Genomic DNA, 13,755 nt, shown 5'->3' with positions numbered 1-13,755 from the left:
GCCTTAAAGGTCAACACCAGCACCTTGAAGATGATCCGGAACTCTACTGGGAGCCAATGCAGCTGGCGTTTGTCATCTCTGGGTTAGGAAATACCTGGACATTTGGGGGATGGGGTCTGGGGAGAGCATGGTTTGGGGAGGGACCTCAACAGGATATAATGCCCAAGAGTCCACCCTCCAAAGCACCCATTTGCTCCAGGTAAACAGATCTTGTTTATCTGGAGATCAGCTGTAATAGCAGCAGATCTGCAGCCACTTTTTGGAGGTTGGCAGCCTTATTTCCAACCTCCAAGTGGGGCCTGGAGTTCTCCTGGAAGTACAACTGATCTCTAGACTTCAGTGATCAATGTCCCTGGAAAAAATGGCAGCTCTGGAGGGTGGCGTAACATCCTGATTGAATTCCCTCCTTCCCCAAACACACCATCTCCAGGAATGTCTGCAAATGGGCATTCTCTTTGGTGCTCCCTATAGAAAGGAGAAAGAACCGGAAGTCGGCTTTCAGCCATAAGCAGCAAGCGGGCAAGTCACGTAGGCCGATGATGTAAGTGCTAAACGTCATGTACGCAGAAATAAGAAGCACACGCAGAATGACGCTGAGTTTCAAGAACGGGGGACTTGTCGAAAAGCAGAAAGATCCCAGAAGTCAGGAGCACACGCAGAAGTTTTCCAGAACCATGAAAAAAGTCATACGTGCTTAGCAAAAGTCACATGTACGTAGTAACTCAAAGAAATCATGCTAGGGGGGCTTAGAACCTATCAGGAAAGTCACACTAAATGTCTTGGAAGCAACCAGAACATGACATATATACTGTATAAAGTGTTTTTTGGAGTAGCTATACTTTGAACACAACTCGCGTGCCTTGACCGCTTGTGTTCCACTGTATTGCAATGAGGTTTTCCCTTTTCTACTGTCCACAAATTGTTGCATTCTTTTTTCCAACACTCCCCACTAGAGAAAGGTCTCCCTCGCAAGGTTAGGAAGGTTCCCCCTCTCCTGGCTTTCCACAAACTGTGCCAAATTGAATGATTTAAGAGGGCCACAATGCTTTGTATCATGGTGCCCCCTAGTGGCAAGACAAGATTTTCTGCTGGACGACCTCACATAGCAGCATCTGGCTGGGCATCCCAAAAGCCCTTTTTCAAAGCGTTCTTTATAGATAAACTTTCATTTGGTTAACACATTAATTTTTCTGCCCCCCTACAGACTTTTCCGCACGACACCACAAAAATCTTCATTTTGAACAAAGGATATAGGTAGAGGGAGGAGCTCACACTACAGTCACTGATGCCTCAATACAATTTTCATTTCTCATTTTTAAAAAAGGGATCTCTTTCCTGCCTCTTCTTCTAAGAATATATCTATTTGGGCTGTGTTTCAGGCAATCCATTACCTGTCACGTTTTAATTCTACATTTTCCCTATGAGGCTTAGGGCAGTTTATACAGCTCCCCAATTTTATTCTTATAGTGGTTCAAGTGTGGGACCTTGGGCCAGTCTTAGACGTTACTCAGTCTAACCCACCTCACAGGGTTGTTGTGAGAATAAAACAGAGGAGAGGAGACTTTCTCCCCAGTCACTTTGGGGCTTACTGGGGAGAAAGGTAAAGCATAAATGAAGCTAATGAATAAATAACCCTGTGAGACTGACTAGACTGAGGCTGCACTGAATAATATTGGACTTACTTCTGAGTAGACCTGCTTTATAGTGTTTTGTGAGAGAGATGGTAACTGGCCTAAGCCCTCCCTCACTGGTTGCTGCATGTATACTACTGAGCTACATGTTACATTTCAGCAAGACAACAAGCATTCTTCTAGTCATTTCATGTTGGAAAATGTGAGAAGGGCTGAAGACTAAACCCAGTGGTGGGATCCAAAAATTTTAGTAACAGGCTCCCATGGTGGTGGAATTCAAACTGTGGCATAACGCCAATGGGGCTGGCCGGGTCACGAAGGGGGCGTGGCCGGGCATTCCGGGGGTGGGGCAGCGGCAAGGACGCAGCCGCTGCGCTGGTCCTTGGGCGGGAAACGAATGCACACAGGCGCAGGCTGCCACGCATGCCGGTGCACCTCCTGCTAGACTGCTTCAAGTTCTGCGCGCTACTGCTGAGAGGAGGGGCGTAACTAAGGCAAAAATCATGTGGCAAAATCACCAATTAGTAACCCCCTCTTGGCACACACAAATAATTAGTAACCTACTCTCCGGAACCTGTGAGAACCTGCTGGATCCCACCTCTGACTAAACCACTTGCTCCATGCACCCCAGTCCTTTCTCAGTTCATGCTTAGGGGTGCTAGAAAACCCAGGATTTCAGACCATAGCAAGTTCAGACCATAGCACAGCCCACTGCCTCCTGATTGGATGGGAGGCTCCATGTCACTTGCAAGGGCGGGTACTTTGAACCTGGATTCACCCCTCCCTTCTTCCCCACCGCTCCACATTCGCCGCGTGTCTTTTCAAAAGCTCTACATTGATCAAGGTCCCGGAAAAGGGGAAGAAGCATGGCGAAACCTGGTTCAACTGGAACATCGTGGGTAACTCTTCCCACAGTTTGTTCACTTTCTTAGCATGTGCTTTTTGCCCAGTAAGGAATCAACCAAAGATAAAAAGTGTGGTACTTTCCTGACTAGCTGGTGGACTCTCCACAAAGGGTGTGAAAAGCAGACAAGGACATGCATGTAATATACACATCATGACACCCTGATCCAGATTGGCCAGGCTAATCTAATCTCCACAGATTTCAGAAGGTAAGCAGAGCCAGCCTTGGTTATTACTTGGATGGGAGACCACCAAGGAAGCACAGGGATTGCTACACTTGTGTCCCTTCCGCACATGCAGAATAATGCACTTTCAATCAGTGGCGTAGCGCCAAGGGGCCCAGAGGGTGCACGGCGCACCAGGTGCGCACCCCTGTGGCAGCATGGCAGCAGCATTCCACGGGGGGGTCGAGGGTGTTGCAGGATGGGGAAGACAGGGTGCAGGGTGCACGCAAGCACCGGGTGCAGTTCTCCCTCACTTTGCCCCTACTTTCAACCCACTTTCACAATTGTTTGCAAATGGATTTTGCTATTTTCCGCAATAAAATCCAGCTTCAAAGTGGATTGAAAGTGCATTATTCTGCATGCGTGGAAGGGGCCAGAGGCATGTAGTGGCAAACCGTCTCTGAACATCTCTTGCTGTGAAAACTCCATGGGATTGCCATCGATTGTCCGAGTTTTGATGGCACCTTCCATCAGTTATTTCATTCTTACAGGCAAACCCTAGTTTGCTAAATCACTCAGATTTAGATATCAAACACAGAGTGGCTAAATCTAGGGATTTTTTAAACTGGCAGGTCCTTACTTTCAGTTCCCCAAACTTCTTCTCAACACAATCCAGGGTGTGTAGACAGACGTGCACAATTTTCAAATCAAATCAACTGTAAGATGTACATAAAACAAAGGGTTTTATGTAGAAGCAGAAAAAGGGCTCAGTAGGTTAATTTAGTCACATGAACGTAGATCATACCAGATCAGAGAAGAAAGTAAAAGGGAGCTGGTTTTTTATTGTATCATTCAATAAAAACTGTCATAAATCACTCTGAAAGTAAATGAAAGTGTGACTTTGTGAACTAAAATTTGTGTATTGCTTCTTTAGACTTCTTCCCCCCAATACACATGATTCTCATTCTCGATCAATATGCACTTTTCTTAATTCTGCGTTCTTGCTTCATATTGCTTCTGGGCTGGACGGTACGGAATCATTTGAAGGCCGATCTGCAGCAAGAAAGAAACCCAGAAAATTACCTTCCTACTGAGTCAAACCAGGTAAACAAACATGTTATCATGTGACCACCCAAACTAAAATTGGTGTTTTCTAGACAGCTGACTGACCAGTGTTGACTACTGAGAGTTTTTTTCCCCAAGATAGTCCTCAGTGCAGTGAAGTGCTAAGGTCAGTCATTCAAGTGTGTTATAGACACAGAGAGACTGGTGGTCTCCAGCTGTATTTGATAGAAGAACTGAAATTCCCCAGAGTTTAAAAAGGAATTTATTAGAATTCTAGTTATTAAAAATTAGTCTACAAAATAGATGCAACAAAAAGAGGACAAAAAATAATCACACCCAAGCAAGCAAAAAAGCTTACCTAGCAACAAACAGCAAAACAGCATCAACAATACAGCATAAGGAGAAAAGAGCAGCAGGAGAATAAGATAAAGGGGTAAGAAAAACAAGGAGTTAGAAGCATACAAAACTACACCATTATACGCAAAAAGGAGGTGACCCCCAATTAGCCTAGAGCAGCTCACCTGCCCTGCATTAACAGAAACAACCAAGTAAATGCAGCTATTTTACTCCTGCAAGGACTTACTGGATCACTAGGAATGCCAAATATTCTAACAGTATCTAGCTGGTCTCCAGTGTTGTCTCACCAGAGGAAAATGATTCTTTTCTAAAATAGACCTAACCACAAGGAACAGAGAGAGTGTAGCCCTGGAGAGCCTAATGACACCATTCACACCAACTAGTCACAGAATAGCACACCAATGTCATCCATGATTCTGCCATCCATGGAACAAGCCAATGCTTGTGCACCTCTGTGACATCACTCCACCGAATAGAGATCGGATAGAAGCAAGGACAACGCAAGTACTCTCAATGGTGTCGAGAACAGTGGCATGCCCAAAAAACACTCTACAGTGCATCATGCTCTGCAGATTTGGGTGTGGTGTAGTGGTTAGCGTGCTGGACCAAAGGGTTCCAGGTTCAAATTCCCACTCTGCCACCATGGAAGTTTGTTGGATGATTTTGGGCTAGTCATGCAATCTCAGCCTAATGTACCTCACAGATTTGTTGTGAGGGTAAAATGGAAGAGAAGAGAACAACGTAAGCCACCCTGGGTCCCCACTGGGAAAAAAGGAAGAGTAAAAGTAACAATTAAAAAAAACCATCCAGGTTTCCTGGGAAAGGCTGCCACAAATGGAAACCCGTGAGCCCCCATAAGAGCTCTATCCCCACTAGGGGAACACTGTCTTATGTGGGGATGGAGTGAAGCAGTTGCTAGCTGTTCCAAATCTGTCTTAGCATTGTTCTGATGTCTCCAGGGTGACCGTAATTCTAATCCAAACACAGTTTCTGGGTGAATGACTGCCTCAGGGAACGGCTTTGGGCTCTGCCTTCCCTTTTCAGGGCTTTAACTTACGTAGGCTTGATGTCTGTGATAAGAGCGCCTTCCAGAAACTGCAGTGCCAAGCGGGTGAGGGCTTCATGACTTGAGGCGGCTCAGTGCTGATGCGAAAGAAGTTCTGTTCTGCAGGGTTGTAGAGCGGCCATTTTGTCTCATTGACACCTGAAGGGGTGGGATTGCTGCACGGGAGGCAAAAATATCATGATCCAAGAAGCCAAAGAAGGAATTTGTTCTGTGTGAGGTACACAATACATGTTGTCTTATTTATTCACTTATTAACATTCACGTGTCTCACAAAGCCAAAAAATGGATTAAACAGTATAAAAATGCAATCAGATCAGTAAAATACATAGCTTGGTATGGCCCCAACAACATATTCCAATCCCACTTGCTTTTAAAATACTGATTTAATATTAATTGGATCTGGTAAAGCTTTGATCCCCTTCAACATGTATCCAATAATCTGGGCATTGTTAATATTGCTGCCATTTAACTAATACGGCTGCCATTTAATATTCTTCTCTGAGGTGGTGATTCGATTTCCCCTGAGCCAGTGTGATGTAGTGGTGAAGAGCAGCAGACTTTAATCTGGAGAACTATGTAGTTTTTCCAGTCCTACACGTGAAACCTGCTGGATTAGCTTGGGCCAGTCTGTTGTGGGGAGAGTAGGGAAGCTATCTTGAGACTTCACATGGTTGAGAAAAGTGTGGTAGAAATCCAAAGTCAGGTTTTTCTTCTGAAATTAGGCAGGCAGTGACCATAGCAAAGGCCTTTCTGTGAGGAAGACCATTTGTTGGAATGTCCTTTCCAGAGATATGTGCTAAGCACCAGCCAGCTTTATTTTCTCCAAACCTTTAATTACTAACTTGCTCTTTGTTGCAACAGGAGGGCAGCAACCCTATATAAAAGTGAGTCTGTTGTAATACTGGATCCAGACTGGGATCTGGGAAATCCAGACTCAAATCCCCATTCTGAAATGAAACTTGTTTGGGTGATCTTTAGATCAGTTTTGTTCCCTTGCGCTCTCTCTCTCTCTCTCTCTCTCTCTCTCTCTCTGATACCTAACCTTTTCATGGTTGTTCTGAGATTAATATGCATAAGGGGAGAGCTGTGTATACTGCCTTGAGTCCCTTGAAGGAAGGGAAGGATAAAAATATATTAAGTAAAAAAATAAATGCATCAAACAAATACATTGAACCAGTCTATACATAGGTGATGTTATTTCTAATTAAGAGGTAGGCATTTTCTTTCACAGGCAACAGAAACCAGCAGGCATTTAAAACTGATACCTATTCCTAATACATTCTGTGACAAAGAAACCTGAGGCAGCGACGTAGTGCCAATGGGGTGAGGGGAGGGCGCGATGTTCCGAGCGCGTGCCACGGCAGGGGTGCGGTGTGGTGTGGTGGGGGCGTTCCAGGGTGCGGCGTGGCACTGCGGCAGGAGAGGCGGGTGTGTGTGCTCTGGGTGCAGTTCCCCCTTGCTCTGCCCCTGACCTGAGAGAAGTGCTACCTTCTGGGCTAGCGAAGGTCAACATCTACAAGTAAATATGCAGAAGTTCTCTTACCCGCTTCTGGCAAACTCTGCCCAGTACTGCATCACTTGGGGGATTAGCGCTAACTCCGCCTCTGTACGATTTTCATTGGTTCCCAGTATTAATGTCAGAGTTCCAAAAAGGTATGGAATTTCAGATCCATGGAAGGACCCCACCCATTCAGGCCAGAAAAAGCCTGTACTGCGATGGGTGAAAGTGTAAGCATACACGGGACTTCCGGTCTTTGCAGTCTCTGTGGCAACTTCGCTTGCTGGACATACAAACAAATAATCACCGAAGACCTGGGACAAGGCGGAGCGATACCGTGCTGGGCCCTCTGGTTCTGCTTCACTGTACCTCCGAGCAATGGCTTGGATGAAGTCAACGGTTGCATTCCGTACAATTATATTCAAACCGTCCAAGAATTTCTCCCAGGTCAAAAGGCATTCGCTGGATGTAGATAATAAGGGAGCGGCATGAAAGACAAAGAGGGACCCTTCATCGGAAGTGGTACCAATCATAATAGGCTTGGTCTGAAAGTGCCTGGACTCCACTAGTTTCTGTGGGTCATCAGGAAGAAAATCTCCATCTGTGGTTGGTACGAAGGGAAGATGAAAAATAAACTTGAGATCTACAACTGAGGACATGTATAGTAGAAATTTTTCCATTGGTTTTTTCTGCAAGCAGCTCACTATGGCACTGTCCTCATCTTCAGTACACCCCATCTGCTGGGCCAGGACCAGTGCTCTCCTCTTGGCCTCCTCAGGGCTCACCCAAGCCCAGGGTGTAATGGCCGTCCCACTCTGCAGCACAGCCTGGTCAAAAAGAGGCTGACTCCCAGGTGAGAGGAGGTGATAGTGGACAGATGCTCCTCCAGCACTCTCGCCAAAGATGGTCATCCGAGTAGGGTCTCCTCCAAAGGCAGCTGCATTCTCCTTCGTCCATCTCAGGGCCAGTTGCTGATCCAACAGGCCCATGTTTCCAGGGGCGGCTGGTGGCAATGAAAGGAAGCCTAGAGGTCCCTGGCGGTAATTCATGGACACCACAATCACATTCTCAGTAGCAGCTAAGAATGCCCCATCACATATTATCTCGGTTGTGCCAGGTAAAACCCCCCTTTCATAGATCCAGACAAGGATAGCAGCTGGTGTGGAGGGCCGTGGATGGGGAACCCAGACATTGAGGAAAAGACAGTCCTCCAAAATGGAGGTGTTGGCCTTCAACGGATTGCCCAAAATAAGTCTTTGTGAGCACGAATTGCCAAAGTTAGTGGCTTCCAAAATGTGGGTCCATGGCCTACGGGGAACAGGCTTTTGGAAACGCAGTTTCCCCACAGGGGGTTCTGCATAGGGGATGCCCAGATAGGCTGTGACTGCTCTTGAGCCAGCTGGGAGATGCTTTCCCTGGATAGGGCCACTGGTGGTGACTACTACAGTACCATTGTCAGCAGAAGACTTGCATTCCAGAACAGAAAGGACCAGGCAGCTCAAAGACCAAAGCAGGAGACTCGGCATTGCAGCACCTGAAAGGGAAGCATCCCAGAAGAAGCTGTAAAACTATAAGACAAGTAAGCAATCATCTTCTAAAGTCCTGCCTTTCCCCCTGGGGGTCTGGACCAATCCTTGGTGGATTCCACACAGCACAAATGCAGTGTCTTTATGATGCTATATATCGTGTTTTAGGTAAGAACTTTGCACAGCTCTCTTCCCCCAAAGAACTTAGGTCTCTTATATTCCTCTCATCTGGGTTTTTCAAAAACTGCTAAACTAGTTATCCCCACCCCCCACCCCCCACCCCCAACCAGGGTTGAGGACGATTCCTGCATGGTGACCAAATGTCAGCAGGCAGGAAACAGACTCTGAGAATTAACAAAGCTTGGGTACCAGTAGTTAAAAGCACTAAAAGCAAACCCCAAGGGCATGCTAAGTTCATGAACAATGGACTCCAGCCAAACAGAGGATTTGCATTTACCAATACTGCTTCTGATGCAATGCATGAAAAATGAAAAAAAATGTGAATCTCTCCCTGGACTGATAGCTCTACCCAGGACATGGACAATATATACCCCAAACATTCCCTTTTTACTGAACACTGTGTGTAACAGACTTCTCTCTGTGATACACCTCTGAAGATACCAGCCACAGATGCAGGCGAAACGTTAGGAACAAGATCCACCAGAACACGGCCACACAGCCCGGAAAACCCACCAGAACCAGGAAACACTTTATTTCTCCAGCCCAACCCTCTTACTGTTGTTCCTGCTGTGGAGATTCGTCATGGATGTTTCCTGTTAGGTCTTGGACCAATAATCAATAAGCGGACTCTAGATACAGGATCAGTTGTCTTTATTGAGTTGGCAGCGAGGACTCAGGCTTCAGAAAGCTAGTTCTGACAATCCTGGCTTTTACAGACATATTTACCATATTACCCTTTGACTCCCTCTGATTCCCATCTTTCCAGAGAATGAGAGAAAATGTGGTGTGAAAGACTTTGTTTTCCAGACACGGCCAAGCGATAGTCTCCTACTGGTGACTCCTATGGGTGGAGGCCCATAGCCCGTAGCCTCCACTACTCCCCCTCCCATGTGGAGCATCAGGCAGGGGCAGCCTAGTTATCTTTATGTTGAAGCGCATAGAAAGAGATTGCAGAAACACAGGCCCATTGACATGGCAGAAAGATATGCTAAGCCCCCAGCCCCAATGGAACTGTCCCAGATGTGTTGGCATTTGCAAGTGTCTGTCACAATCCTGACAAGAAGGGGTTAACTATGTGCATGCTAATTAGGTACTGAGGTCAGAGTCTTACAACCAGTTAATTAATTAAGCTATTGGTCAGTTAACCCGGCATTGCTTATGTGAGACAAGTCACGTAGGTCAGAGGTTATAAAGTTAACTATGGCCGCTTCCGCATGACGCCAACCCAACCCCCCTGGGACCATTCGCACGAACGATCCCGGTAACGACCGGAAGACGGCGCTGCGCTGTGCCATCGCCTTCGGGAGTCGATTATCATTCAGCCTTGCGCACCGTTCCAGTTAATCGCCGCCGGTGTCAGGGGACATGCCTCTCGTCCCAGCGACCGCTCTGGAGTCGCAAGGCAGGGGGGCCTGTTCCCTGGCCTCGGCGACGCGCCGGACGGTCACAGGGACAGTAAGTTGATTGGGCAAGTGGGGGAGGGATGGCGCCTTCCAGCCGCTGCTTTCCAAAAACCTCGCTCAGGGTGGGAAAATGGCAGCTTCACGCCGCTGGGGAGGAGCGAGGGCGGCGTGGCTGCGAAGCAGCCGCGCCCCCCCCCCCCCATGCGAACAGCTCCCTCGGGACTGCGTTTTTGCCATCCCGAGGGCGCTGTAAAAGGCCCGTGTGGAAAGGGCCTATGTTTCTTTGTCTCAGTCAGTCAGTCAGTCAGTCAGTCAGTCAGTCACACATGAGGCATCTTTGTAACAAAAAGATTCACCTCAAGAGATGAATATCTGCCCAGCTGAATAGGCACCATGTGGGCTCACATGGGCCTAAGCTTAGCTATGGAACCAAGCTTGTGCTAGAATAGAAAGTTCTTTATTGTTTTCTTCCATGTAAACCCTTCCCTTGGGGCTTTCCGCACTGACAGAGTTGTACTGGTTTCTATCTAGGTTCACCTCAGTGTATCCGCACTGCAACTGAGCTCAACGTTGTTTTGTCTCAGTCCCCCCCCCCTCAGAACTGCACCTTTCTGCTGGAACAAGGTCGATACCGCTTCGAAGTGCGGATGCATCGAAACGACTCCTCATCCGTTCAACCAATTAGGAGCCGCTTTTGTGGCATGCGCAGAACGGGCATGTAACTGTAAACTGAAAAAAAAAGAATGCTCCTGTTTCCCATGGTAACACAAGCTCCAATCACGATCGAGGAGCGAAACAGGCATCAAGATGATCCCGCCCACTTAGCTCGGTTCCAGGGGACCAAGCAAGTTGCTGTGCGGACAGCCTGGAATCGCCCCCCATTGAAGGGAACTGAGCCGACCTTAGCTCCCTTCTGTAGTGCGGAAAGCCCCCTTGTTAGTCAGTAAACTCTTTTTATATAATCACAGCAACTGTCTCATGATCTCTTATTCCGCACTCTGCTAAATTAAATAATCCAACAAGATGTCACCCCTTGGGCTATTTTTACACCCAAACAGGCTAATTCACTTGTCTCAAGACAATGATTATTTTGAAAATCTTTACGATATAATGTACATACAAAAATGCTTCTCTAATCATTCACCAAAATTCAAACTTACAAGTAACTACAATGTTTGCAATGCAGAGACAATTTTTTTTAGTTGTTTAAACAAAAAAAATTACAACTTACTCATTTATCAGTCAACATCAATCATATTCTGGATTGGACAATCTTTTTTATTATTTAAACAATAAAACTTAACCACATGCACATTTGTCAGTCATCAAATCTTTAATCATATTTTGGCTGGGGCTAACCAAACTCCTTTGTGGGTAATCTCTTTTTTTAATGAGAATTTTTGTTTATTTTAAATAGCACATACATATTTATTCTAAATAGCACATACATGGAAAGATAAAGAAAAGATCCTGATCTAGTCCCTTCTCCCCCTATAATAATACTACTACATGAACAGAAAAACACCCACACAAACACCTCCACATATATATGGTGACTTCCAGCTACCTCAAAACAAAAAAAGAAGGAAAAACAATACATGCACAGGATTCCTGGGCTAAACAAACTTTATTCTGCACAGAGAATCTCCTGTAGCGCGCACAATGGCGGGTGCCCTTGTGAAATTGACAAGAGCTCTGTGCAGCAGGTAGGAGAAAAGATCTGTTTTGGCTGGCAATGCTTCTGTTCTGCTGTGCTGTGAAAACACAAATCCCCCAAACGTATATATTTTGTAGTGTCCTAAATAAATTATATTCATGCTGTGTGGAATCAACCCTTTTGAATGCGAATCCAGAGAGGCAAGGCAGGGAAAATGGCCCCAGTTCATCTGCCGTGGGGTTTTGCACAGCAGCAGAAGCAAGTGGAGTCACACAGAGGTATTTAAAAAGAACCTCCAATTTGGCAGTTTTTGAAACTCGCAGGGAAAAGGGAAAATGGCGGCGCAACAGAGGGGCAGACCCAGTGCAGCTTCAAGGACTGTGAAGAATTCCAGGCTGCACTGGGATATTCCCCATGCTAACAACGGTACAATTTGGCCGTGAAAAAATGGAGTACTTTAGTGAAAGAAATAAGCATCTTGTTAAGGGCCCGACATTCCCAATGTACATGTGCATGTTCTGTGGTAGGAGCTCTGTGTGAAAGAGCAGCCCTGAATCTTGGAATAATCTCATCAGCTGTAGAATTGGATTACCACGAAACCCACTCAGCTGAAGTAACCTGTCTGGAGGAAGAGAGAATCAAAGTTCCATGTATTCCCGAAGGAGAGAGAATCAAAGTTCCATGTATTCCCGAAGGCTTTCACGAGTGGAATCATTGGGGTGTTGTGTGATTTCCGGGCTGTGTGGCCATGTTCTAGTAGCATTTACTCCTAACGTTTTGCCTGCATCTGTGGCTGGCATCTTCAGAGGAAGATGCCAGCCCCAGAGGCAGGCGAAACATCAGGAGAAAATGCTACTAGAACATGGCCATACAGCCTGGAAACCACACCCCAATCAAAGTTCCCTTCATGATGTATTTATATATTTATTTATTCCTTCATTTGACTTCAATACAGCCCACCCCCGGAGGGCTCTGGAATTTACTTTCCAGTGTTGTCGACAAAGCCTCATAGCTGAGAGTTTTCACTTCAGCCAATATCACATTTAAACTGGGACTTACATCCGGTCTGTATTTTCCACCACACTTTACTGCATGAATAGACCAAACCTCAGCCCATTGGTGCTATCGGAATTAATGAGGTTGAGTAAAAGAGTCAGCAACCTAGCAGAGAGAACATGTCTACTTATTTACAGAAGAGACTGCTGAGATTAATTGTGCAGTCCTAATGGGAGTTACTGCAGTCTAAGCTCATTCATTTCAATGGACTTTGGTTGAAGTAACTCTTTTTAGGATTGCACTGTTGGTCTCTCTGGCAGGACTCTCTTCCCTCTCTTTTCTGTCATCTGGTGCAGCAGTAATTTGAGATAGCAGACTCACCCTTTCTCTTGGCTCCTCCTCTAGCAAATGGTCTTTTTCAGCTCTTTGCAATATCAAGTCACTTATCTGCTACAAATGAAGAGAGCAAGAAACCAGCATGATTTATCTGGAAAGACACAGCAGGGAAGAGCCTGTATAATATTCACTGGCTATGATATTCATATGAAGAGACAACTGGACAAGAAGTTCATGGGTAACTGTTTCATAGGAGGCATGGTGGGGTAGGAAAATCCCTGATAGGACCAGGTTGAGTACAGCCAAAAGTCTCTCGATAAGATAAGAGACCTTTGGTCCACTTTTATTATACTACATGTGTTTGCTAGTTCTTCAGGCCTGGCTCCACTGCATTGTTTTGGTTAGAGACCTGGCTGTTAGACTGAAGTCCTTTCATTGTATTTTGCAATCCACTCTGAAACTCAGTGAAAAAGGTGGATGATAAATGATGTTAATAATAATAATATCTGATAGTTTCAGAGGGTAACCATGTTCGTCTGCAATGGAAAAGCTAGATTTAAGTCCAGTAGCTTCTTAGAGACCGACAAGATTTTTGGTATATAAGTTTTTGAGTCAAAGTTCCCTGATAGCTTTCAACTGGCAAGGGCCAGAATTGACCCTGGACCCTTCTGCATCCAAACCAGGTGTTCTGACATCAAAGTATGTTTGGTCTTTCGGCAAATTCTTCTCTTGTTTGGATAAAAGTCTCTTATCTTATCCAGAGGTCTGTCACCTTTTAAAGAGACTTTTGGCCATACTCAACCTGAACCTATCAGGGATTCTCCTGCCCCACCATGTCCCCTATGAACCAGTTACCCATGAATTTCTTGTCCAGTTGTCTCTTCACATGAATATCTCAGCCAGTGGATATCTATACAGGCTCTTCCCTGCTGTGTCTTTCCACATAAGTCATGCTGCTTTCTTGCTCTCTTCA

At 45.8% G+C, this 13,755-nt stretch overlaps 1 protein-coding gene across 1 annotated transcript; it reads right to left on the bottom strand.

The window, feature by feature from the left end:
- Positions 1-3,641: 3,641 nt before the first annotated feature.
- LOC125428968 (acetylcholinesterase-like) lies at positions 3,642-12,907 on the bottom strand. The gene is made up of 4 exons (XM_048489662.1): positions 12,828-12,907; positions 6,730-8,218; positions 5,178-5,341; positions 3,642-3,751 (listed from the first exon to the last, which is right to left on the bottom strand). The coding sequence occupies exons 2-4, from the start codon at positions 8,208-8,210 to the stop codon at positions 3,705-3,707; spliced, it is 1,692 nt and encodes a 563-aa protein (XP_048345619.1). The 5' UTR covers positions 8,211-8,218; positions 12,828-12,907; the 3' UTR covers positions 3,642-3,704.
- Between the last annotated feature and the right edge of the window lie 848 nt (positions 12,908-13,755).

Source organism: Sphaerodactylus townsendi, linkage group LG03 (genome assembly GCF_021028975.2).
Source record: "Sphaerodactylus townsendi isolate TG3544 linkage group LG03, MPM_Stown_v2.3, whole genome shotgun sequence".
NCBI lineage: Eukaryota > Metazoa > Chordata > Lepidosauria > Squamata > Sphaerodactylidae > Sphaerodactylus > Sphaerodactylus townsendi.
The sequence above is the reverse complement of the archived record's forward strand: the minus strand, read 5'-3'. Positions and strand labels throughout refer to the sequence as shown.

Bases quoted from the DNA above. Each gene is read 5' to 3' on its own strand.
- LOC125428968 (XM_048489662.1), bottom strand. From the start codon at position 8,210: ATGCCGAGTCTCCTGCTTTGGTCTTTGAGCTGCCTGGTCCTTTCTGTT. The intron at 5,342-6,729 runs GTAAGAGAACTT...CCTCCCGTGCAG, and splicing joins GCAGAGTTTGCCAGAAGCGG to CAATCCCACCCCTTCAGGTG. The intron at 3,752-5,177 runs GTAAGTTAAAGC...TTCTTGCTGCAG, and splicing joins ATCACAGACATCAAGCCTAC to ATCGGCCTTCAAATGATTCC.